A 22,691-nucleotide genomic window follows, 5' to 3' on the forward strand; every position below is an offset into this window, starting at 1 on the left:
CCTAATACTGTGTCACTTCTTCAGCTCCAGTGCCTGCTCAGCCTGCAGCTTCACCTCCAACAGCACCTCCAGCTGCTATCTGGGCAGCAGCATAGGCTCTGGTCTCACGTCTGGCCATGGCTTTTGTTCTAGACAATGACTTTGGCTCTGGCACTATCTCAGGCGGCAACTGCTGCTCTGGCCTGGTACTGGGCTATGATTTTTGCTCCACAGAATCACAGAATCATCTAGGTTAGAAAAGACCTTGAAGATCATGTAGTCCAACCATTGACCTAACATTTACAGTTCCCAACTACACCATATCCCTCAGCGCTATGTTGACCCAACTCTTGAATACCTCCAGGGATGGGGACTCCACCACCTCCCTGGGCAGCCCATTCCAACACCTAACAACCCATTCTGTAAAGAAATGCTTCCTAATATCTAGTCTAAACCTTCCCTGGCGCAACTTGAGGCCATTCCTTCTTGTCCCTGTTTGGGCCATTACTTCTGGCACTATCTTCAGCTGCAATTTTGGCTCTGGCCTCATCTTGAGACACAACTTAGGCTCCAGCCACATATTGAGCTGTAATTTTGACTCCAGCCCTGCATCAGTTTGCAGCTTCAGCTCCAGCCCCATCTTGGAACACAATTTCAGATCAAGCCATCTAACTCCAGTCCCATCTCAGGGCCCCAATTTTGGCACAGATTCCCTGCTCTGATGACAGCATGTACTCTGGACTCACCTTGGGCTGCAACTTTGGTTCTAGCCCAATTGTCAGCCCTGCTTTTCGCTTCACCCTGCTCAGGCTTCCACTTCAGTGCTGTCCCCCAGTTTCAGGTCCAGCCCCATCCCAGATTGCAACTTCAGCTCTATCCCCATCTAGGGCTACAACTTCAGGTCTGGTGCCACCTTGGGCTGCTACTTTGCAGTCAGGTATTGGGCTGTTACTTTGGCTCCAGCCCTCTGCACAGGAGGCTACTGCAGTTCTGGCCCCTAATCTGGGCAGTGACTTTGGGCCTAGCCCCATCTTAAGCCATGGCTTTTGCTCTGGCCTGATACTGAGTCACCACTTATGCTCCAACCCTGTATTACAGAATCACAGAATCGTCAAGGTTAGAAAAGACCTTGAAGATCATCTAGTCCAACCATTAACCCATCACTGACAGTTCCCAACTACACCATATCCCTCAGCACTATGTCAAGCTGACTCTTAAACACCTCCAGGGATGGGGACTCCACCACCTCCCTGGGCAGCCCATTCCAACGCCTAACAACCCCTTCTGGAAAGAAATGCTCCCTAATATCCAGTCTAAAACTTCCCTGGAGCAACTTGAGGCCATTCCCTCTTGTCCTATCGCTTGTTACTTGGTTTAAAGAGACTCATCCCCAGCTCTCTGCAACCTCCTTTCAGGTAGCTGTAGAGGGCGATGAGGTCTCCCCTCAGCCTCCTCTTCTCCAGACTAAACACCCCCAGTTCCTTCAGCCGCTCCCATACGACCTGTGCTCCAGACCCTGCACCAGCTTCGTTGCCCTTCTCTGGACACGCTCGAGTCATTCAGTGTCCTTTTTGTAGCGAGGGGCCCAAAACTGAACACAGGAATGGAGGGGCGGCCTCACCAGTGCCGAGTACAGGGGTCAGATCCCTTCCCTGTCCCTGCTGGCCACGCTATTGCTGACACAAGCCAGGATGCCATTGGCCTTCTTGGCACCCTGGGCACACTGCTGGCTCCTGTTCAGCCAGCTGTCAATCAAGCCCCCCAGGTCCCTCTCTGACTGGCAGCTCTCCAGCCACTCCTCCCCAAGCCTGTAGCGCTGCTGGGGGTTGTTGTGGCCCAAGGGCAGCCCCCAGCATTTGGCCTTATTGAAACTCCTCCAGTTGGCCTCAGCCCATCGCTCCAGCCTGTTCAGGTCTCTTGGGCTGTGACTTCAGCTCTGGCCACACATGTATCTGCAACATCATCTCTATCCTGATATTGGGCCATGACTTCAGCTCCAGCCTCTGCTTGGGCTCTCAGGACTAATCTGGCTCCTGCTTGGTCCTGGACTTCTGCTCCAGTGCTATCTTGGTCTGTGACTTCATGCCCTGACCAGTATCAGGAAGCAGCTTTGGCTCTGGCCCATGCTCAAGCTGCAGCTTTGGCACTGGTGTCAAATCAAGCCTTGATATAAGTCAAGGTTTTGGGATGAGACTTCATCTCCTGCCTAATCTTGGGCAGCAATGTTGGCTCTGGCCCCACCTCAGGTTACTATTTGGGTTCCAGCCCCATCTTCAGCAGTGACTTCTGCTCCAAACAATGCTTGGGCTGAAACTTTGGCTCCTGCCCCTGTTTTGGTCATACCTTTGGCTCTGGTCCTCATTTGGGCATTTTTTTTGCCTTCAGTCCCATCTTGGGCTCTTAATTTAGCTTCAGGCTTTGCCTCTACCTCTTGCTCAGGCTACTACTTCAGCTCTGGTATGTCAGGCCATGACTTTGAACTCCTGCTTGAGTGGTCACTTGGCTTGGGCCCTTCCTTACACAGGCTGCATCTTTAGTTCCATCTTGGGCCACTACTTCTGCTCCAATTTTTTTCCAGGTTGCTACTTTGGCTCTGGCTCTATCCTGGGATGTGACTCCAGCTCTAGCCCTCATCTCAGGCTCTAACTTTGTCTGTAAAAGGACAGCCCTTGCCCACGAGGATGATGAGCTGCCAGGGGAAGAAGGCAGCCCCTTCTAGCACTGACTGGATGGGTCAGCAGGCAACTGAAGATGCTCCTGGGCTTTTCACTCACCAAGGACTGGGGACAGCTTGGGGAGCTCGGCTGGGCACTCCCTTGCTAAAGTCACTCATTGGCTGCCTCAATGCCAGCTCTAGGTGCTGTGGCCAAACTGCTTTCCCAGTTCCTTCTGTGCTGCCAAGAGCACCCACTGATGCTGCACCACCTTGAGGGACACCTCTGCCCCATGGAAGTGTGTCAACTGTGCTGGGCACCAATAAGAAGAGACCCTGTGTTGTCCCCAGGCATCCCCTGCCAGAACAGTCCTGGTGCACTGCCTCACCAAAGGGGGACAGACGCTGGTTTCCAGCCATGCACACTCACGCTAGGTCTTACTCTCAGTAATGAGAGCCACACCCTAGTATTCTGGCAAAAGCTACAGAAGTAAGTGAGATACAAGGATGAAAGTCAACTTTATCCTACAGTTGAAATTGCGGTGTAGCTTGGTAGGCGCTGGGCACCCTGTTGCCTCGCGTCATTCATTCTCTGGGTGGCCCAGGAACTCCCCAGCTGGCCTCTGCACTAATGAGGCAATGCATTGATCCAGATGAGGCCAGCTTGAGAGAAGGTCACCAGTACAACCAGGCATTTGCTAATTGTCACAGAAGCTCTCCAGGTCAGATTTTTGAAGTCTTGAAGATTTCCCCTCTCGCTTTGTGTAGATCAATCCACAGGCATAACTGACGCTTTATTAATTGACATCTTGGGTGAAGGATGTGGCTGTCCCAGAAACTCTTCGAGGTTGTTCATGCTGCAAAATTGACCAAACAATAGAGAGATGAGGGTCTTGACAATAGCCACTATGAGCGGTTCCTGCAGCTGCAGAAATGGTTACATAGGACAATCCACTACACATAGTTAAGAGACATCTTTTGTACTTTGCATTGGTAGTGAGGGATCACTTGAGCTCTGGAACCGGTCACAGGCCAACTGGATAGAAGTATCAAAAGGGTGTGTCTGCATAATGAACAAGTTCTAACACGCCTGGGGGCTACAGACCCATCAGAGGACACCAAAGTGCCCCTGTGTGACCCCTGCCATGTGCAGAGAGGTGAATCTTGTGAGCTGCACCAAAAGGTTCTGTCTCATCTGCCCCTAGACTGAGAGGAAGACCATGCAATATTACAGGGGCAGACTTTGGGCTTTGCAGGCTGCCTCAGGACACGGGCAAACAATACCCATAAAAATGGGCAGATGCCAACATCAGAAGAATGTACACTAAAATAGAAAGAAGAAAGAAAAAAATAAATCTATCCGATCCTACAGTAGTGCTCATCTCAACAGTGTAAGAATTCACAGATTTATTTTTTTAATAATATTTATCAGAAACATGGCACTTTACATTTTCAGGGCACTGAATATACAATGATTATTCCTCACAGCATCCCTGTGAGGTACACATTAGATTGTAGTTACTAATTGACATGTGGACAGAGGCAGTAAGTATGTAATCAATCCTGCACAATTAAGTTAATGAAGTTCAACTCAGACATGGAAAGGCCCTCAGTGACTTGACTGAAAACATAAGAGTGGGGCAGAGTTAATACTTTATCAGCTGTATTCTTTTATTCTAGTCAATTAACAATGCTCAGGATCTAACTGTCCCATATCCTCCTGAAAAAACACACCTTTGTTTAAACAAGATACACATGCAGAGAGTTGCTACAAAGTGAGATCTGCAACAGGAATTTGGAAAAAGACCCTTAAATTTAGCCTACATTTGACTAAAACCATGAGAGAAGTTTGCCTGCCTAGTCAAATAGATCAGTTTCAACTTTAGTCCTTTATGACATCACTGAGACAGCATTTCAGTCTTCACCTATGAGTAAGTATTTGCTTGAGTTAAGAAAGTCTAGGGGAAAAAATTCTGGTAGACCGTGATCACTGTCTCAGAAGTTATGCTTATTTTAGTTAAGTTGTTCTAGTAAAGTCTGAGGGATTCTTGAAAAGGAGGAGAAACTTTTGGGTTTAATGACTTCTGTATGTTTAAAAAGCCCCTTAGTACACCAATTTCTCAAGTAAACTTCTATTTCAGAATTTTTTTCTTCTGAAAATGGAATAGAACAGTTTTGTAAACTTTAACATAATAACCCCCCCCCCCAAGTTTTTAATATACAATAATTAATTTCATTTAATAACTTTCTACTGTAAATCAACTTCAGGAAAGTATACTTGACAGTATGGCTACTGTGATTAACTCATCTTCTTACAGCTTTCAATCAAGATTTCTGAAAATACACACTGTCCAAGAAAGAGTCATAGTCTCAACCTGTAAACTACCACAGCTCAGCTGAAGTCAAGGTAGGCATTATAATTCATTCAGACTGAGTAGCTAATCCTTTGATTCCTTCATGTGCAGTGTCAGTGATAATGGTCTATCTCCAAGTTGAGAGATGAGACAGGCCTGGGTCCATATACTCTGAAAACCACAATATGTTGCCTTTCCCAGTAGACAAATGTTCATTTCATATAATGGAAGAGTCAGTCTAATGGAATAATGGCTGTGCAGTATGTTGGAAGAATAAAGTAGTGGCTTTTGGAAGAAACCATCTTCATTTTGGCAGGGGCCGAGGGTAAGAGGATCTGTCAACACTATTACCAATGGACACACAAACTCTGAGATTCTCTTTTCCTTCTGTAAATTCAAATTTTGTCACAACCCCGCCCCCAAGGAACTTTAACCTTGGTGAATATACAGGACTTTTAAATCCACTGAGCAACTGTAGTCTCTAGATGGGGGGGGGGGGGGAAGAAAAAAACCCTCAGAAGTGCACTTTGTATATCCTGCCTCAGAAAGGGTTAAAGTGCTAAGTTTGATATATCAAAAAATTAAGCATCTCTTAGTCCTTTATCTTTTTAAATGAAACTTTATCTTTGGTTTCTTGTATCTTCTCTGTAATTTTATCCTTTGTTTCCTCCATCTTCTCTGTAATTTTATCCTTTGTTTCCTCCATCTTCTCTGTAATTTTATCCTTTGTTTCCTCCATCTTCTCTGTAATTTTATCCTTTGTTTCCTCCATCCTATCTTGCAGATATTCCTTTACTGGTGGTGGTGTGGACATGTAGCCATTCTTACGTAGATATTTAACAGTGATGGATGTTCCTCCCAAAGTCACAGTGTATCTGGCAGGAGTTGCAATCTTAAAAGAAACCAGAGAATACACCACATTAATAAAACAGGACAATATTGTCTAGCAAAAGATATTTTCAATATTGAGAATTTTTTTTGGCCAGTGTCAGATACTAAAAAGATCATCTGTTTATAAGGAAATAAGCCAATTTAGTGCAACGCCCAGAAATGCATATCTTTTACTTGAAGTATCCTTTTAACAAAATCAGCACAGGCATTAGACTTCAATTTAAAAAAACCTCCCTGTGCAGCTTGTGGGATGAATATTAAGCAACTCAGATCAGAGAGTATGTGAACACTGAGCCATATAAGCAAAGAGGAAATACAAGATATGCTTTAAACTCTAAAATTCACAAGAGTATAGACATCTTTCAGGATAAAACTAGGACCTGCACGTAAAAAACTAGAGCTAAGAGAGACCTTAAGAGGTCAGCTAGTCCAAGACACAACAAACCAGGTTTGTTCTTCTAGACAGACTAACCTGTTCTTTCAGAACTTCAAAGATGAAGCCTGCACAATCTTCCCTTTTCAACCTATTTCAGGTGCTTCCACATCTTGAAAGTTTCTTCCAACACTACCCGATCTCCCAGCTATAATAAAATCTTTATACTTAACCACATTTATTTATTGGTCTTTTAGGCACAGGAGTAATTGGCAAGAGTAGCATTTTCACATTTTATTTGGAAAAATAACCCCTTTAAATAACAGCTAAGAAGCACATCAAATTTGGAAACAAAACAGGTAAGTGGCATTCAAAGTGAATACAGTACTTACATGGACTGTGCATATAAAGCAGTAAAAAGAGACCCACACCTGAATGTAAGTAACAGATTCAAATGGACAATGCAAGTACTTGACAGTGATAGAGACTAAGATAGGAAGACAAATCAGCGAATCCTGTAGGATAAAAATAACTGTGCTTTTATCTGGAAATCATGAGGTGTTTAGACTTTACCTCTTTATCCCTGTTAATTATGTCAGGGATACAGAGGAATAACTTAACTGTAATTAAATCGCTGAGGGCAGACAACAGTTCTGCAGCAAAGAAGTTATTTTAGAAATACAGATAGACTCCTTAAAGGAACACAGAGCCACTATCAACTTGCACATGACTATTTTTACTACAAAAATTAATGCTCAAGTATGTGCAACTATCAAAGAAAGAAAACAGCATTAATTCTTTCTGCTATAAACAAATAAACCCTGTTTGGTTCACCAGGCAAGATCTAGAGCTTATTTACAAACTATAATTATACTTACTTTATACAATGCATATGCAGTTAGTGCATTTCCACTCTGGGAATTTTTCAGGATGTTTACTATGCTGTCTGGTAAGCCAATCAACTCTAGGAACGGAACAACATTCACTCCTCTGTAACAGAGAAAAAAAATCGACAACCTAAATTGGAATTTGAAACCTGAACAGTGATTTACAGTACCATTTTTGTTCTTTATTATACAAACTCTGTAATTCGATAGCAAAGTAGTTTTTCCTCTAAGCAAAGTACTCACAGGATTTGTATTTCTGTACATATAGGCAAATTAATGGTTTTTTCAGCATTCCAAGAGGTGACCCGTTTATATTATCTCTGTTGGGTTGAGTAGCTACTAACTTACCTGTGTTCTAGTTTATTATGTTTGGAGGCAAGTAGATAGAATGGTGGTAAGACAGCTACTCAGGCTCCGGTTGTGCAGGTTCAACTTCATGTTCTCGTTTCCCTAAAACAACTACTTTTAAAAATTTCAGACTAATCTGCAGCATGCCCAGAAGCTCAGTACTTCAGTGTCCTCCATTCACTTTAAATACATCAAACAAATGGAATGTGGCAAAGTAAGCAACATGTTATATTCAGGGGGTTTCTGCCCAGTTGTTCCACTTTATCAATATAAGGTGCCAAAATGGGTGGAGGGAGCTCCTATCACAATTTCTTTCTATTTGAAAACCAGGGAAGCTAACATCAGCACCAAAGAAAAAAAAAAAAAAAAAGCTCATTTTCACATTACAGTAGAACACTACATGCAGTTATAGAAGACCTGACTTTCCAATATTTAGAGATGTTATATTAGTAGTATACTTATTGATTTCTACCTAATATTTTAAGCATTCTTCTGTACATGTGATTATTTCAGTACTGGGAAAAATAACAGGCAGTAATTTACCATGTTACTAGAACCTACAATTTGAAGACCTATCCCCAAAGTAGAAAATGTAGACCTAGTAAGATCTGAAAGACAGCATTAACTGTTGTTATTTCATAAACTACCATTTTTAGTCTCATATCACAAGCAGTCATTCTGAAAGTCATTTTTCCACTTCAAGGGGCTGCTGCTGCTGTGGCATGACAAACTGAAGCTTTGTTATAATTAGTTTCTAGTTAAATATTTCAGTTGTTTTCATCTGACAAATACCTATTTTAGCAGCTAACTTAAGTGTTTCAAGAAAAGTAATCTTCACTCAACCTGCAATGTCTGGAGTAAGCATCAACCTGAATTTGTCTAAAGTAAAATATTTTTATAACTCAAGACCTTTATTCCTCTGACATGAGCTAAATTTAGAATGACATTTGGATCTATAGCTCCTAGAAAGGGCAATTATGCCAGCTGGTTAGAGTAACTAAAACAAACAAACGTGCGGTAAGGCATCCTGGTGTCAAAGCCCCATTCTTGCCACCAAGAACTGTCATTGTTTCATGCTATTACTAAATATACAACACTAGCAATCCAGAGATAATAATTTACTCGTATTTAGCAAACGATTTGCAGATAGATCTTAATCTTTTAGATCCATAAACCTCTTTCATCTGAACTAACAGCTCCTAGCTGATATAGTAGCTTCTTTCTAATAAATGCCATTATATGGCACATGCTATAGCTGAAAGAAACTAAAATTAGAATACTTTTTTTTAGCCACACAGATACTTAATTTCCAATTAAAAGGTCTGGTCTACAGTAGCAATGTTCAGTGGAAGGCAGGAAAGACAGTAAGCAGAAATTGAAAAAGGAAAAGATACACATGGCTTGTGAGGAGCTCAGAGAGGTAAAGAGTATCAAAGTCCAGTGATGAGGGAGGACTGGGGATGAAGCAGGGGGAAGTGGCGAAATATCCCTCAAGTCCACTGGCAAAAATCAACAGGTCTATAAAGATGTCACCTAGCAATTAATTATCAGGATTTCAAATCCCTCTCTCTACCTTGTGAGAGGTTACTCATAATTTCAATGTTGTTTACATCCATGCATATTTTGGGGAGATGAGCGTTCCTTCAAATGTTAGCAATATATCTTATCACACAGTTATTGCTGCGTACCATGGTATGTATGTGACACTTTCATGAATCCTATATAATTTTGATATTAATCTTATGCTTCAGATAAAAATATAGCCTCATTTCCCTGTTACATAGAGGCACTTTTTAACATGTGATGGTAATTTATATGTCCTTTCACTTGTGAAAGTCACCCTCAATTCAACAACAGTATTGGGCACTGCAACAAACTATAAACTTACTTCATGGCTGCATAGTAAAAGGATCCAAACCATACAGTGGAAGTCAGAAGATGCACTGGAATCATGACTTTTCCATACTGTTTAAAAGTTTTCTTGAATCTCTGAACAAGACTAATTGATTTGTCTTGTAACGGATCAGGATCTGAAGAATCTGACTCTACAGGGCTCTGCTTGGGTGTATCAGTGGCTGAAGTCAAAGGATTTCTCTCTTCTGGTGCTTTGTGAGGAGTGTCTGCTGGCTGTGATGAAAAAGCACTTTTCTTTGAGGCAAAGTGTGCTGCACCTGCATGAAGACATCGTTTAGGAGGGTCCACTGCCAAAATCACTTTGCATTCAACAGTAGACAATGCTGATTGTCCTTTTAAGCACTGAAAGATACTAGTGCGAGGAAACCCCAAACATGTCCCATGTGCCAGTTGAGATGCAGTATGTAATAGACTCCGCTGCATTTTGATGAAGTGTGGCTGAGGTTTCTATAGAGAGGAAACAAGAAAAGAGTGAACAAATTGCATTTCAATAATCTGATTTGTTTGCTCCAATGCCACTTGAAATTCTCAAAATTTAATTGCTATTTTTCTACTTTAAATGGTTTTCCTTATCTTGCTTTGCAGATATTACTACCTTCTAGAATTAAGCAAATAATTTTAGATGTCACTTTAGCATTCTGAACTAAAACGGACTCTTTACTTAGCACGCTGTGTTCCTCACAGCTAAAATGCTCATTCTATTCTCTAAAGACGTTTTAAAATGTTTAGTGTTATCTACTGCCTTTATCTGCATAATCTGGTACAGTTATTGAAAAGTTACCCTTGAAATGTCACTTCCAGTAGCAACTGATAGTTTGAGTGATACTTTGAGCCTACATAAATGTAGCATGAACTTACTGAAGTGCAATTAAAATTAATTTTTGGTGTCAATACATTTTTAGTTTTGGTATAATTTTTCATGTACTATCTTGAACAAAAAGTTCATATAGTAAAAACTCCAATGATAACAATTAGTAATAATCAATAATCAATAACCTTAATAGTAACAAACTCAGAACTAACAGCCTGCCAGTATACATCTGCTAGGAGGGATGGTACTGTTGAACATCATGTATTAGCAGGAGCAAAACTGAACTGCCATTTCCAAAATATTACAATGCAAAGAATATTTTAAAACTGTTGTTAACCCAGCTAACTTTATGATTTTTAATACTTAAGTTACTCTTGAACAAAGAACCAGAGAGATTCCCCACAAAAGAAGTGAGGAATTTTGCTTAGCATGTAGTGATCAAGAAGTAATTTATTTCTGAAAAAAAATGCATGCTTTGAACTAGTGAATTAAATACTAACGCCTTTCATTTATACAATGACTGCAAGTTACGGAACTATTTTTGATTCCCTCCAAAAAGTGCCACTAATTGAGTTTATGTAACAAATGCCAGTTAATTCAGTTATATTACAACTTCCAAATTTTTCTGATGCCTTTATGTTTTTTATTATCATAAGAATTCTTGATCCAAACTAGAAATCATTCAAGTTTAATTGAAACTTGACTTTCACCCTCATGTCTGCTTCCCCTTCCCTATATCTACCTTAGATTTCCGTCAGGTGTTTTGGTAGTAAATTTGTCTAGGCTGCTGAAAATGCTTCATCGTCAATACTTCATAACACAAGCAGAAGTTTTAAAAAAAAAAGCAACCATACATACCCTTTATTACTTTCCAGATATGCAACAAGAAAAGTATGATTATAGGGTTTGGATCTTCAAAAAGTCACAACTCTTCCACTAGTTAGACACCTTTCAAATATATGTCTTAAACATATTGATGACTGCTAAAGTAGGAAAAAAAAAAAAAAAAAAAAAAGAGAGAAGCATTTAGAGAGACAACCATCACAGCAAACTAATATTAGCAAGATTTTTGGTCAGCCTAAAACCTTGCTTTCCGAAGAAGCTACTGGTGTAAATTCTCCTTTGGATACTGGCACACTAATGGGAGACTTTCTGTGTTACTTATAAGTTCCTCAGCTGTGAATTAGTTTGCTTCCAAGAGAGAAAAGTTTCATAACCCAAATGCATCTGTTGTAACATTGCTGCCTATATATTTTCTAAGTATTTTAATGTCATTATTGTGCTTGAATTAATTGCAATTACTAGAATTACAGTGTTTGATGTGGGGAAAAGATTGGAGGAATGATTTCAAACTCCCTGACAACCTCTACCTTGCATGTGAAGCACAGACACCTGCTTTTGTTGAACTCATAGTAACAGGAGGTATTGCATCAACAAGGGAATAGGGGACTCTCATGTCTATGTAAGCAAGCAGTTACTCACTCCTGCTGAGTTATGAACTCAGTGGGAGCCAAGAATTGCTGCTGCTTACAGAGCAGTAGATCAGCTACAGGTACTGCCTCTCAACAAGTCAGTCCTCTGTAAGAATTCACTGGACATAGCAACTACTTGTAGCATCTCTAGTTTTATGAGAAGCAGAGATTCTTGCTGACTTCTTAGATCCAAATGTAATTGCTTCTCAAAACAAAAAGTTGTGAAAACACTCAGCAAAACTCAAGTATTAAGATGGCAATCTGTCATATGCCAGCTACCTTACTGATTTATAGAAATAACAACAACAAACTGGAAGAGGACAACTACATTGCTTGCACACTCCTTTCCTGAGGGATAACACTCTCCACAGAGGACTGTTTTTCCCTCTCACTAAAAGTACACAACACTGAGCATCTGCTCTAAGTAGATTTTCACAATATCCAGCCAACAGACTCAGCAAAGGATACGTATCCTTCCACAGAAATTTGGGAGCTCTTGAGCCAGACTTCTGCTGTTCATCTGTTTTCAGTGGATGGTACCCTATTGAAAAGTACCTATTTCAAACAAGCTTTGAAGATTGCCACTATACAGCATGGGGGAAACCATGCTCAGCACTCTGATTTTGGTTCATTAATGTTACTAACAGGACTCTGCATTCCAACAGCCTTGGAAGGAGACCATTCTGTACAGAAGCAAGACGAAAAAGTATTTCTGAATTTTCCTATTCTATAGAGAGTATACATACTAGCATTTCTCAGAACACTGTTCTAGGTCTTGCTGTCCAGCACGTACTAACAGCACAAAAGTAACATGGTACCACACCTCTGATTCATTGCAAAGGCTCCAAAACATTGGGGTATGAAATGGCTTCTGGGGGTGAGAGTTTTCCTTGACCTGAAGAAGCAACAGCTCGCTACTATGTGTTCAACATGCATCAGTCAGCAGCTAACACAGCAGTGATTAGTAAATGAGGTTCAAGGCCTCTGCTCACAGAATTAAGTGCACCATGTAAGACAAACAGAATGTCTTTGATTGCTTTAAAGAAGGGGAACTACCAGGCCCACTGATAAAACTTGCCACGCCTGGTTGTCCCTATATCCTCCGATAGACTTGGAACTCATTAACTAAAGGGTTTTTCTCCACGGTGCAAGGTGCTAAGTGGTCAAAGCAAAGGTTTTATAACCATCTAGGGTAGATCCTGAAAAGGTCCTGATCACCGGGAGCACGGATGAATAGTATGGTTCTAGCTAATATTCTGTGAGACAGCTTACTTTTTGCTTCTCCACTTTAAAAAAAGCTTTTTGTTAGATGCTTAGGTATGATAGTGCTTACATTTGTGAAAATAAACCAGTTTTTTTCAAAACAAGGGTGGCGTTTTCCCAATGATGCTACTGTGTTTCATAGGTATGTGCTTTATTTTACTTATCTAAATGAACAAAGGAGAGACTTTTAAAGCATCAGTAAATTGAGGATTATGCTACTATCCAGCAGCACTACAAGACTAAATGAGGGAAGTATTACAATGGTTACAGCAGGATGTAGGAAAGGCAAATGAATGACAGATTAAAATAGCATACACTTTGTAAATTAATTTTAAAGAAATTAATATTGTTAAGGGGGTGATGCATGCAGCTGTTCAATTGTAATATTTTAATTACTTGGCTCAACATTGCAAACAAATCTTAAACAGGACAGACAACTCAAAGTACACAATAAATGTGGTTGGAGGCCCAAAGAAATACAAACCTGTAGTTGTTTCATCCCTCTAAAGTACCAGATAAATACAGAGAAATCTGCCCTTTAAGATGCAATCAGCAAAAGGAAGTTCCTAGTACCCTGAGCACTCAATAGACAGCAGGAGAAGTGCATCAGTCTGAGGATTTGAGATATGATTTTATTCTCAAAGTATAATATTTAAAGAAATTGCTGGAGTTATGTAAGCCACTCAATTGCCCCTGTAACTTCAGGTTGTTAAAACCACTTAGATTCTAAGGAAGTCAGGACAGTAACCTAAATGTTATCCACAATTGCACCTAGCGACTTTCCAAAAGTTGTTTCTTCATTTTAAAGTATTTCATTTTTTTCATGCCATTGGCATGATGCTGCAAACGTACAGAAAAGGAAAGAAGCTAGAAGCTTAAGGTACCAAGGTGGAAAAGCAGCTGGTCTGTGGCATGAGAATTTTGTGGGGGGTGGGGGTCAGAAGGTGTTTTAAAGCATCTTAATTTTCTACATTAGCTTTCTCTTAAAAATGCCACAATAAAACAAACAAACAAAAAAGAGAGATGTCTGAGGACAAACACTGCTGTTCTCTGCTGTAATAATCCCATGTGGTCAGTGACTGAATACATACCAGTAGGACAAACTATGAAACGATATACAAACACTTTCAGGATGAGGTCTCCTCTTCAGTGCTGTCATATTCTGGCTAACTATTTAGTAGTATCTCCAGCAGGCTGTAAACTGAGCTGAAGAGATCTTGGCCGTTCAGGACATACTCCTGGTCAGACATCCATTTAGTTCCTGAAGGCACGTCTGTCTCATGGCAAGCTGTTAAACAAGCCCTCTGATGTAAAGGGAGTGCTCTAGTGGCCTCTGGAGGAAGAGTGTAGATCAGCTTCCCATTTCAGTGTGATGGGTTTTATTTAGCAAACTTTTGTTATAATTGAGATCAGCTTTGGCATAGACCTGATGTACTGCAGGAGCACCCTATCTCTTGCATTTGCTCTGCTAAACCTTTCCCTTCCAGTGATTACTAGGAAGTAGAGATTAGACTTACTTTTGTTCCTGAGGACAACAAAAGTTCAGGTTCTTTTAACATCAGAGTTGGTCTCTGTGTCTACCACAAATTCATGGTTTTAGACGTGTGCTAACATTTTATGCAAAGAAAACCAACAGGGGATCATTGTAAAACACAGAAGTAACAAGCCAGGCCAAAATAGGTACAGCAAAGGCTGCTGTGGATATCTCCTGTTGGAGGAAAGAGGAATCATGCCAGAGATGCTGTCAGATGAAACTTTCATCAGGGTAACTTGTATAAAAACAGTTACCCTGTTAGTTATGTTTAAGCTACCAGAGAAATTAAAATACAAGAATGAGGGTGGATATAAGATGGCAAAAACTTTAGCGTAAGTTCTTCTACAAAAGAGGTCAGAAAGCCTCTGAGGGAATTGTGGGTATAGTATGCGTAGACTACATTGTTTTATTTTCTTAGTTCTACCAGAAACACTCTGGACACAATATGTAAATATGGATTAATTTAAAGCACTTTTACGTGTTCTGTTACCGTTTAAAAAAAGAACATTAATTATACCACAGGAAAGTTCCTAACGAAAATCCATGAGCATTTTCTACTCCCAAGGCACCTTTCTATGAAACCAGAGAATTAATCTGCATTTTTGCCATTTTTAGTGTAAAATCAAGAAAACTTTGATGATTGTTGTATATACAGAAGAATTTTGAAAGGACACAAACCAAGGTTTCAAAAATCCTTTCCAGTTCACTCTTCAGACTGCATAAAAAAGCAAATGTACATAGATCTCATCCAAACAGCTCGCTTTAATAAAAAAATCCCACTGTACTGTTTACATTTTTACTAAACATAATTTATAAAAAAAATAATCAAAGCTTGTTTTCAGATTGAACTTGTTATTTTCAAGAATTTCTTGACAGTATATTAAAAAAAAGCATCTTGCCAAGCTAATAAATCAAAATAAGAAAAATACAACTGAACAGAAAACATATATGGGCTGCCTAAAAAACTGGGAATGCATTTTAAGATCATTGTAATAATAGTGCAATACGTGCAAAGCATCAGTGTTTTTCCTAAACTTGATGTAAAATATAAGTATAAACCTCTTAGTAACTGCAATGGTTCAGCATCTGATGCAGTCACTATCTATGGATGAGAAAAGGGCAGTGTATAGGGTCTTTTTATTGTTTGTATTAGTATTTTTAGAGAGCAATAACAAGCATTTAGAATTTGTATTTTGACCTTTACTACTTTCGCAGTGTCCCCAATGCAATCTGTTATTTATTCTAAACTAAGAAACTTGGTTATCATTTGAAGTTTGGGCATCACTAGCTCTTTAACCTTGTCTACCATTTAGGGCTGTCTAAAAAAAATATAACACCACATTTTAGGTTAAAGGGAAGAATGCAAAATAAGTCATGGTCAATTTTATTAAAATCTTGGTAAAAAAATCACGATGTTAAAACAAACGAAGCTCTTGTAGACAAACTACCCTAAAACATTAGCCCCATCCCACCTCCATCATGTCTAATCTCATATAATATCTTCACTTAATAAATGCTGTAATTTTAAAATTGATCATAATACAGAGGTTCAATACTCATATAAGTGGAGACAAGCCAACGATTTTTTTACCCTTATTTTATCTAAACTACTCTGGTTCATGCTAAAACAAACTCAGAGAAGCCTAGAAAACAGAATGAGCCCTCATAGGGTTTTTACACTGCAATCTTCACTACTACAATTTTCTGATACTTAAGTATGAGAGCACAACAAAAAGTATTCTTGCAGATGTTGATAAAGTTTGAACATTGGATTTAGAAGGAAAATAAAGCAGAAACACCTAATGCAATGCCCATGTGTTGAGTTATAGATCTGGAATGCTACAAAGGAGGTTTAACAGCTGATCTGCATCCGATCAATGACAGTGGTATCCCCATTTTCCTTTACGTTGGAAGGCATTAGATCTTAAGCTTGCACACAGATAAGCATTATATAAAAGTGTAGATGTTTTCTCCTTAATTCTTAAAAAAAAAAAAGTATCACAATCACTTGTGCTTTATGCTCTTCAGAACTATGATTTGAATAACCGGTGCTCATCCATCATTTAACTTTGTTTTCCTGCTTTGCAGTACTGAACAGCTACGCTATGTTCCTTCATTCAGAAGTTTCATTCTGCCCTCTACTGAATTTTTATGTAAGTACACCTCTTACACTAGTACTACAAAAGGTCTTTACTCTCCACAATTCTTTCTAAGTGTAAATTTGCTGGATCATCTTCTTTTATTTCCAGAGCCCCCCCAAATAACAGGCACATGTCAAAGGGGAAAAAACCCTGCCTTTTAAAGTGCTATCCGATTTGATTTTTTGTCCATTTGTCACTCTATAGACACGTTTGCAATAAGCAAGTTGAAGAAGTTATGCTTTTAAACATTAAGCTTAAAAACAAGCATAATCACCTATGCTAAAAAGGTTAAAAAGCCCTTTGTTAGTTCAAAGCAGGTACTGTGCTCATCTGCTTATTATTTTGCCCTTCTGCACATTACCTTTCACTTTAAGCTAATGATCAATATCTAATTCTCTCTCCTTTCTATTCCGCTATGTAATAACTTTTCCAAACAACCCCCAATAGCCTTTTTTGTCATTGTATCTCCCAATGTATCATCAGTTTTTTACTCCCCTCAAAACACTTGTGTTCTTCTGTCAAGTTTTCAACCAGAGGGCCCTTTAACATGGAGGTGTGTGTGGTGGTGCTGTGGGAAGTTTCTACTAAATAACTAAAAGGGGCTGCAAAAGGGAATTCACATAAGCAAGTCTGTCAGCAGTATCTTGCATATAGCTTTGAACTCCTGCAGAAAAAAAGCCCACGACTTAACTGATGAGGGGTTAAATGGTAAAACACAAATAAATACATAGATCCATTTTCTAAGATTCACTGAAATATTGTTTGAAAATCTCTTAGAGTTCTCAATAGTTTGTTTGGTCAATTCCTTGCCTCTTTCAACTTCCACTGAGCATATCAAGAGTTCTTGACTCTACATTTTAACATATACTGGAAGGCATTAGAAACATGACTATTAGTTCTATGTTCAGATATTTATTTTATGAAGTTCTGCTACCTCTTTAGAGCGCAGAGCTGCAGTGAACATCTCTTTTCACTAACAGAGCCATTAACAGCAGTCAATAGATTGCAGACAAAACTGAACTCCATCTTGCTCAAGACTTTCTGCTATTCATAATTTGGATTCTAGTATCCAAGCTCATTTGTTAATTCATTTTCTTTCTGGTCACTCAGGACTTCACTGACATATAAAATTTAGATTATAACATTTACTTTAAACAGTTCTTGGAGTTATAATAAAATATTTATTCCTGAAAGGTCTAATAAAACAACTGGAGACACACTGCAGATACTGTGGCTTTCACTAAAACAAATGGTGCTAATCCAAATAAAGTTCAGCGTGTTTGACCAGACCATAGAGTAAGAGCTTGGGTATTTAAATACTTTCTCCTGACTACTTATAAAAGTAATTTATTAGGAATACGCTTAAACTTAGATCTTAGTGTCAACTTTGTACAGCCTTCTGCCTCATCTTGCACTGTGACTACCAAAATGGTTTCTTTACTAGCCTTGATAAAAAAGATTTTTGCCACCTTGGATCTTCACAGGTCTTGTCTCATTGTTCTGTGTCTCTTCCCTCCAGTATTGACTGTAATAACATTTTAAATGCAACTTATACTATGTAACAATTTTACAAAACACTTAAAACAACAACTCCCACCAAGTAACAAGTCTTTAACACATCAACTGGGCCCAAAGTGCTTCAAAAAACATGCTCAAGGAAAACCCCTGAGGCCTTACAATTAGAAGCAAAGTAGGAAGAAATGAAAGGCAGCCCCAAACTGGAAAAAACCCACAGCTTCAATAAGAACAGAATTCACAGTGGAAGCCATTAGGTTCAAGGTTTTTTTTCCTTTAACTCTCTCATCACATTTATTTCACATTTTCAAACACTGAAAAGCTGTCATTTTTCCCGGCAAAAAATACAGAACGTTCATCTTTCAGCAGAATTAGTGTTGGCAGACATTCACTTCCAGTATAAATCTTTTCTAAATATTCAAAGTAAGTGTTGAATTCTCTGTTGTGAATTCAAACTTGTCCATATGGGGAAATATGTGTAGTATCAATCAGAATATCTTGAAAAATTACGTGTGAAGAGGCTGATCATAACATTTACAGAATACACACATGCTCAAAACCACATTCTTCATCTAATTTTTAGTAAATGCTATTCCCCACATCCCTACAAATGAATGCAAACTGTTCTTACAAAAGAAGAATTTTTATTAAGGTCTTGACACCCAAGCGGATAAACTTTCTTGCCCATTATTCAATTTAATGCCTTACACAGCACCTTTTGCATAGAGGACATGATTGCTAATGTTGCCAGCCATGCAAACAACAAAATGACACCATCCACAAGTTTTCGAAAGAGCATCAGACTCACAGAGCTGTGTCTTTACATCAGAAGGAGCTCTGATGGGACTTCAGTAATAGTGCTCCCACCCAGTCTGAAGTGGCGGATTTACTACATTACTGTAGATTTACTACATTGTTGTATTCAGATTGAGGTTCAGATTGCTGTGACTGCAACACTGCAACCTTTGAAAGCACACTGCATTCGATGAGATGTATCAACAAGGCCCAAGGCTTGCGTTTCAGCACAGAAACATCCCTCTGTCAGAAAGTACTGTTCTATGGCTTGAGGCAGCAGGGAGCAAAAGATGCCACCTAATTTTAAAATCAGCAAAATCAACTTTTAAATCAACAAATTATTAAAAACAAATAGTTAACTGACTGGCACATGTTGGGGCTAAGCACTACCATCATTACAGTTAAAAGGTAAATGCCCTCACATTCTATTCAAGTCTTCCACCAGCCACGTTTGGAAGAGACAGAACTGCTGTAAAGCCACTCACGTATTTTTATTCAGAAACCAAAAAAATCCATCCCTTTGAAAAAACTACTGCTGAGTTTTATAATTTGTTCATGAGCACCAGACTGTATTAACCCCCCACTCCCCTCCCTTATCCCACTCTGCAAAGACCGACTACACAAGTTCTAGAGAGCTGCAGGGGATGATCTGCTACAACATTCTACAAAGCCACAACCACAGCCACACAACTTCTTGTTTTGTTTATATAAGAACTGTTACAACATAGTCAAGGTCAGTTTTTGGACAAGATCAAATAGTAGATCCATGGAATTAAAATGTTGAGCCTGGCTAAGTGGAACTTTCATTTTCTGATGTGCACAGAATGAGACCTAGTTCTACCATTCAGATGTCTTTGTTTAGAAGGAGCAGTGCCATGTCTGGAAACAACAAAAAAAATGTTCACTTTTTGCTGACTCATATAACAGGTAGCTAGTTTGAAGATGATGCAGGGACAACTGTCTGATGAAAGGCACTAGGGTAGAAAGGATTTGAGCTGTTTAGAGGAAAGCCAAGAGTTCACGAGAACACAGATCATTGCTATTTGCACTGCCTAGACACCAACCCAGGTAAAGTCCTATCGTACAATCCCAGTGCCTTAAAGGAGAAAGTGCCTGAACTGCTTACTAAAACAGATGAGAAAGGTGGGAGGACTGACATAACTAGGTACACCAATCTGGGCTACTAACACCTGGTTAAACCATAGTTTTGCTGAGTTTGAAGTGATACATTCTTGACTTAATATGAACCAAGTATGTTGGACTTAATACACGTGTGGGGGTTAATCGCTTCAAAGCCAACTGAATTTAGGAAAGGTATCATTACAATAGATCATAAAGATTTTTTAACTGAATAATAACTTTCTACACTTACTGTAATTTTATTACAACAGCAGGGACATGAAGAATAATCTGTGGGTTTTAGAGGTATCATGATCCTAGACTTAAAAATTAAGAAAAAGTCCTGTAACTTGAGCAGTAGTCAGCTTCAGCTATCTAGGTTCATAGTCTATCAACACCAACAAGAACTATGTTGAATCTTTTTCCCAGTTTGCAAAACTAACTGATTGCAAGGAATGCTATGGATTCAACTAACAGTTCTACATTTTAAAAATCGCTGCTCTTCCTGCTTTTGTCATTGAATTTGTTGTGGCCTTATCTTCAAGGTCACTCAGAACTCCCTACAGATCCAGAAGTGTGTCAAGATGCAAACTGAGGGCTGTTATCTGAGATAAGAGGACATCAAGAATTCCCTGAACTGCAAAAACACACTTCAGTTTCTTAGTGTTGCCTATAAGTATACACACAGAGCTAGGTCAGTTGATCTATAGAAAAGGTCATCTACAGCAGGAGAATTACACAGATCCTTTTAAAAAACAAAACCAGATCAAACTTTTTTCTTGTCAGCTGCTATAGTCTGTGAAGTAGATCTGTAAGCAGTCATGCTAGACAAATCTTTAAGCTCTGACATTCCTTACATGTTTTTTAACAGTCTGAATTTGCCTGCTCAGTTTTTGCCAAGTGTACACCACCTGATATCCACCTACCTAAATCATAAAATTATTTTTTTCCCCTCCCTAACAGAAACGTTTCTCGAGCTGCAAGTGCAATTCAATAATGCTGCCACAGAGGCCAGTCATACCCCTTTTACCTCAAACAGTCCCTGAAAGAAAAGGAGACAAACACCTGCTGTCAATCCCATAGGAGGAGATGAATGATGGGGACACATTATCCTCTGTGCATGCATTTCCCACACAGAGGCAGCTGCAACTCATATAAGTTAGTGGCACAGGTGGCAAGACACATTCCAAATGAGGAATCTGTTCCCTATTTCTCCCTAAAGTAGCAAAACCTTGGCAAATCATTTTAGGCTTATACTTGTAACAGCAGTAACACCTTGGGGTTTAGGTAAATTGAGGAACACTTTCAGTTTGAGAATCAGTTTTGGTAAGGAATTCTAGGATGCTTCATGTACTACTGTCCAAATGAACATTTTCTTTTGGGCCACCCTGTAGAAGGAGTTTCATTAATGGGCATAAATGAAGCTGAACACCTAGTCTGTAACACCTGACATTTGACTTAAAATCCTTAACAAAAACTCTTAGACTTCTAGATATCTCCCAATGGTTAATTACCAGAAGCAGATTACTAACGAGAACCATAACTCTATGTAACTTTACCAAGAGAGTTGCGTCTCGTTCAGCCAGCCACTTCCTCCTATGGATTCAGAGGCCTCCAAAGCTAGTCCATACTAAATGTCAGAGAAAAAAGTGCTGAAAACTCAAGTTGAGCAAGAAAACATAGTTTTGCCAGTAAACAGGTAAGAGGAGCAAAACCAAAAATCAGATGTCTCAGTTTTGAGATTCTTCTACGGAAGGAAGCCAGCCCTTTGCTTGTATTTGTCACGTGCTACAAGCGAGTCAACCAAAACCCGCGCAAAACATTTATTAGACTAAAAGACATTTGTACAGCCACTTTAAGGCCTCTAAAAAGTCAAGACATGCGCAGAACCAGTGTCTCAGGAGAGGCACACCCTAAGGAGCATAACTTAACTACGGCCCTTAAGCGATTACAACTCTTAGAGACTCGCGGCCGACATTTTTCACGCCAGAAAAAAACGGCCCCAGAGTTTGCAAAAGCGAAAGCAGCCAGAAGGAGGGCGCGGGGCTCCCAGCGGGCATTCCGCCCCGGGCGCCTCGGAGCCGACCGTCCTCGCCGGCCACCAGCGGCCGCAGGTCAGTTAACCCAACCCCCGGGACCGCGAGACCAAAACCAGCCGTGGCTGGGGGCACCCGTGCGCGGCGGGGGTACCTGCCCGCCGCCCGCAGGTCCTGCCGCTCCCCACCCACAGCCCCCGTCGCACCAGCGGCCCTGCTCCCTCCCCCGCCGCCGCCCCCCACCCAGGGGGTGGCTCGGGGAGGCGCCCGCAGCCACCTTCGCCCGCTCCCGGGCGGCAGCTCCTCTCCCTCGGCCCCCCCAAGCGGGTACCTTGTGCCCAAGCCACCAAGCCACCGCTGCTCCTCACGGGCCCCGAGCCATGGAGACGCACCGGGCAGCGGTTGACCGACGGCCGCTGCCGCGCGCCGCTCCCGCCACCTCCCCCGCCCCGCCCCGCGCGGCAGGGCAACGTGCAGCACCGCCCGTCCCCACCATCACCTTGAGGCCCGGCGGGGCCGCCTGCGCACGCGCGCACCCCGCGCACGGCCTCCTGGGGCTCGCAGTCCTCCTCCTCCTCCTCCTCCCCCGGCGGGCCGAGCCGCGGC

The 22,691-nt window shown here is 40.6% G+C and overlaps 1 protein-coding gene across 2 annotated transcripts; it reads right to left on the bottom strand.

The window, feature by feature from the left end:
* Positions 1-4,024: 4,024 nt before the first annotated feature.
* FAM210A (family with sequence similarity 210 member A) lies at positions 4,025-22,662 on the bottom strand. Of its 2 annotated transcripts, none has more exons than XM_074899288.1 (5): positions 22,585-22,662; positions 11,069-11,193; positions 9,374-9,846; positions 7,129-7,240; positions 4,025-5,878 (listed from the first exon to the last, which is right to left on the bottom strand). In XM_074899288.1, exons 3-5 carry the CDS (start codon positions 9,820-9,822, stop codon positions 5,579-5,581), a joined length of 861 nt encoding a protein of 286 aa, XP_074755389.1. In that variant the 5' UTR covers positions 9,823-9,846; positions 11,069-11,193; positions 22,585-22,662; the 3' UTR covers positions 4,025-5,578. The 2 variants fall into 2 exon arrangements, with proteins under 2 accessions (XP_074755389.1, XP_074755388.1); XM_074899287.1 differs by lacking the exon at positions 22,585-22,662 and adding an exon at positions 22,417-22,570.
* Between the last annotated feature and the right edge of the window lie 29 nt (positions 22,663-22,691).

This window comes from Athene noctua, chromosome 2, assembly GCF_965140245.1.
Source record: "Athene noctua chromosome 2, bAthNoc1.hap1.1, whole genome shotgun sequence".
NCBI classification, from domain to species: Eukaryota; Metazoa; Chordata; class Aves; order Strigiformes; family Strigidae; genus Athene; species Athene noctua.

Coding starts and splice junctions, on each gene's coding strand:
- FAM210A (XM_074899288.1), bottom strand. CDS start 9,822: ATGCAGCGGAGTCTATTACATACTGCATCTCAACTGGCACATGGGACA. Junction 7,241..9,373: donor TTTTACTATGCAGCCATGAA/GTAAGTTTATAG, acceptor TCTCTGTTACAG/AGGAGTGAATGTTGTTCCGT. Junction 5,879..7,128: donor CTGCATATGCATTGTATAAA/GTAAGTATAATT, acceptor GTTTCTTTTAAG/ATTGCAACTCCTGCCAGATA.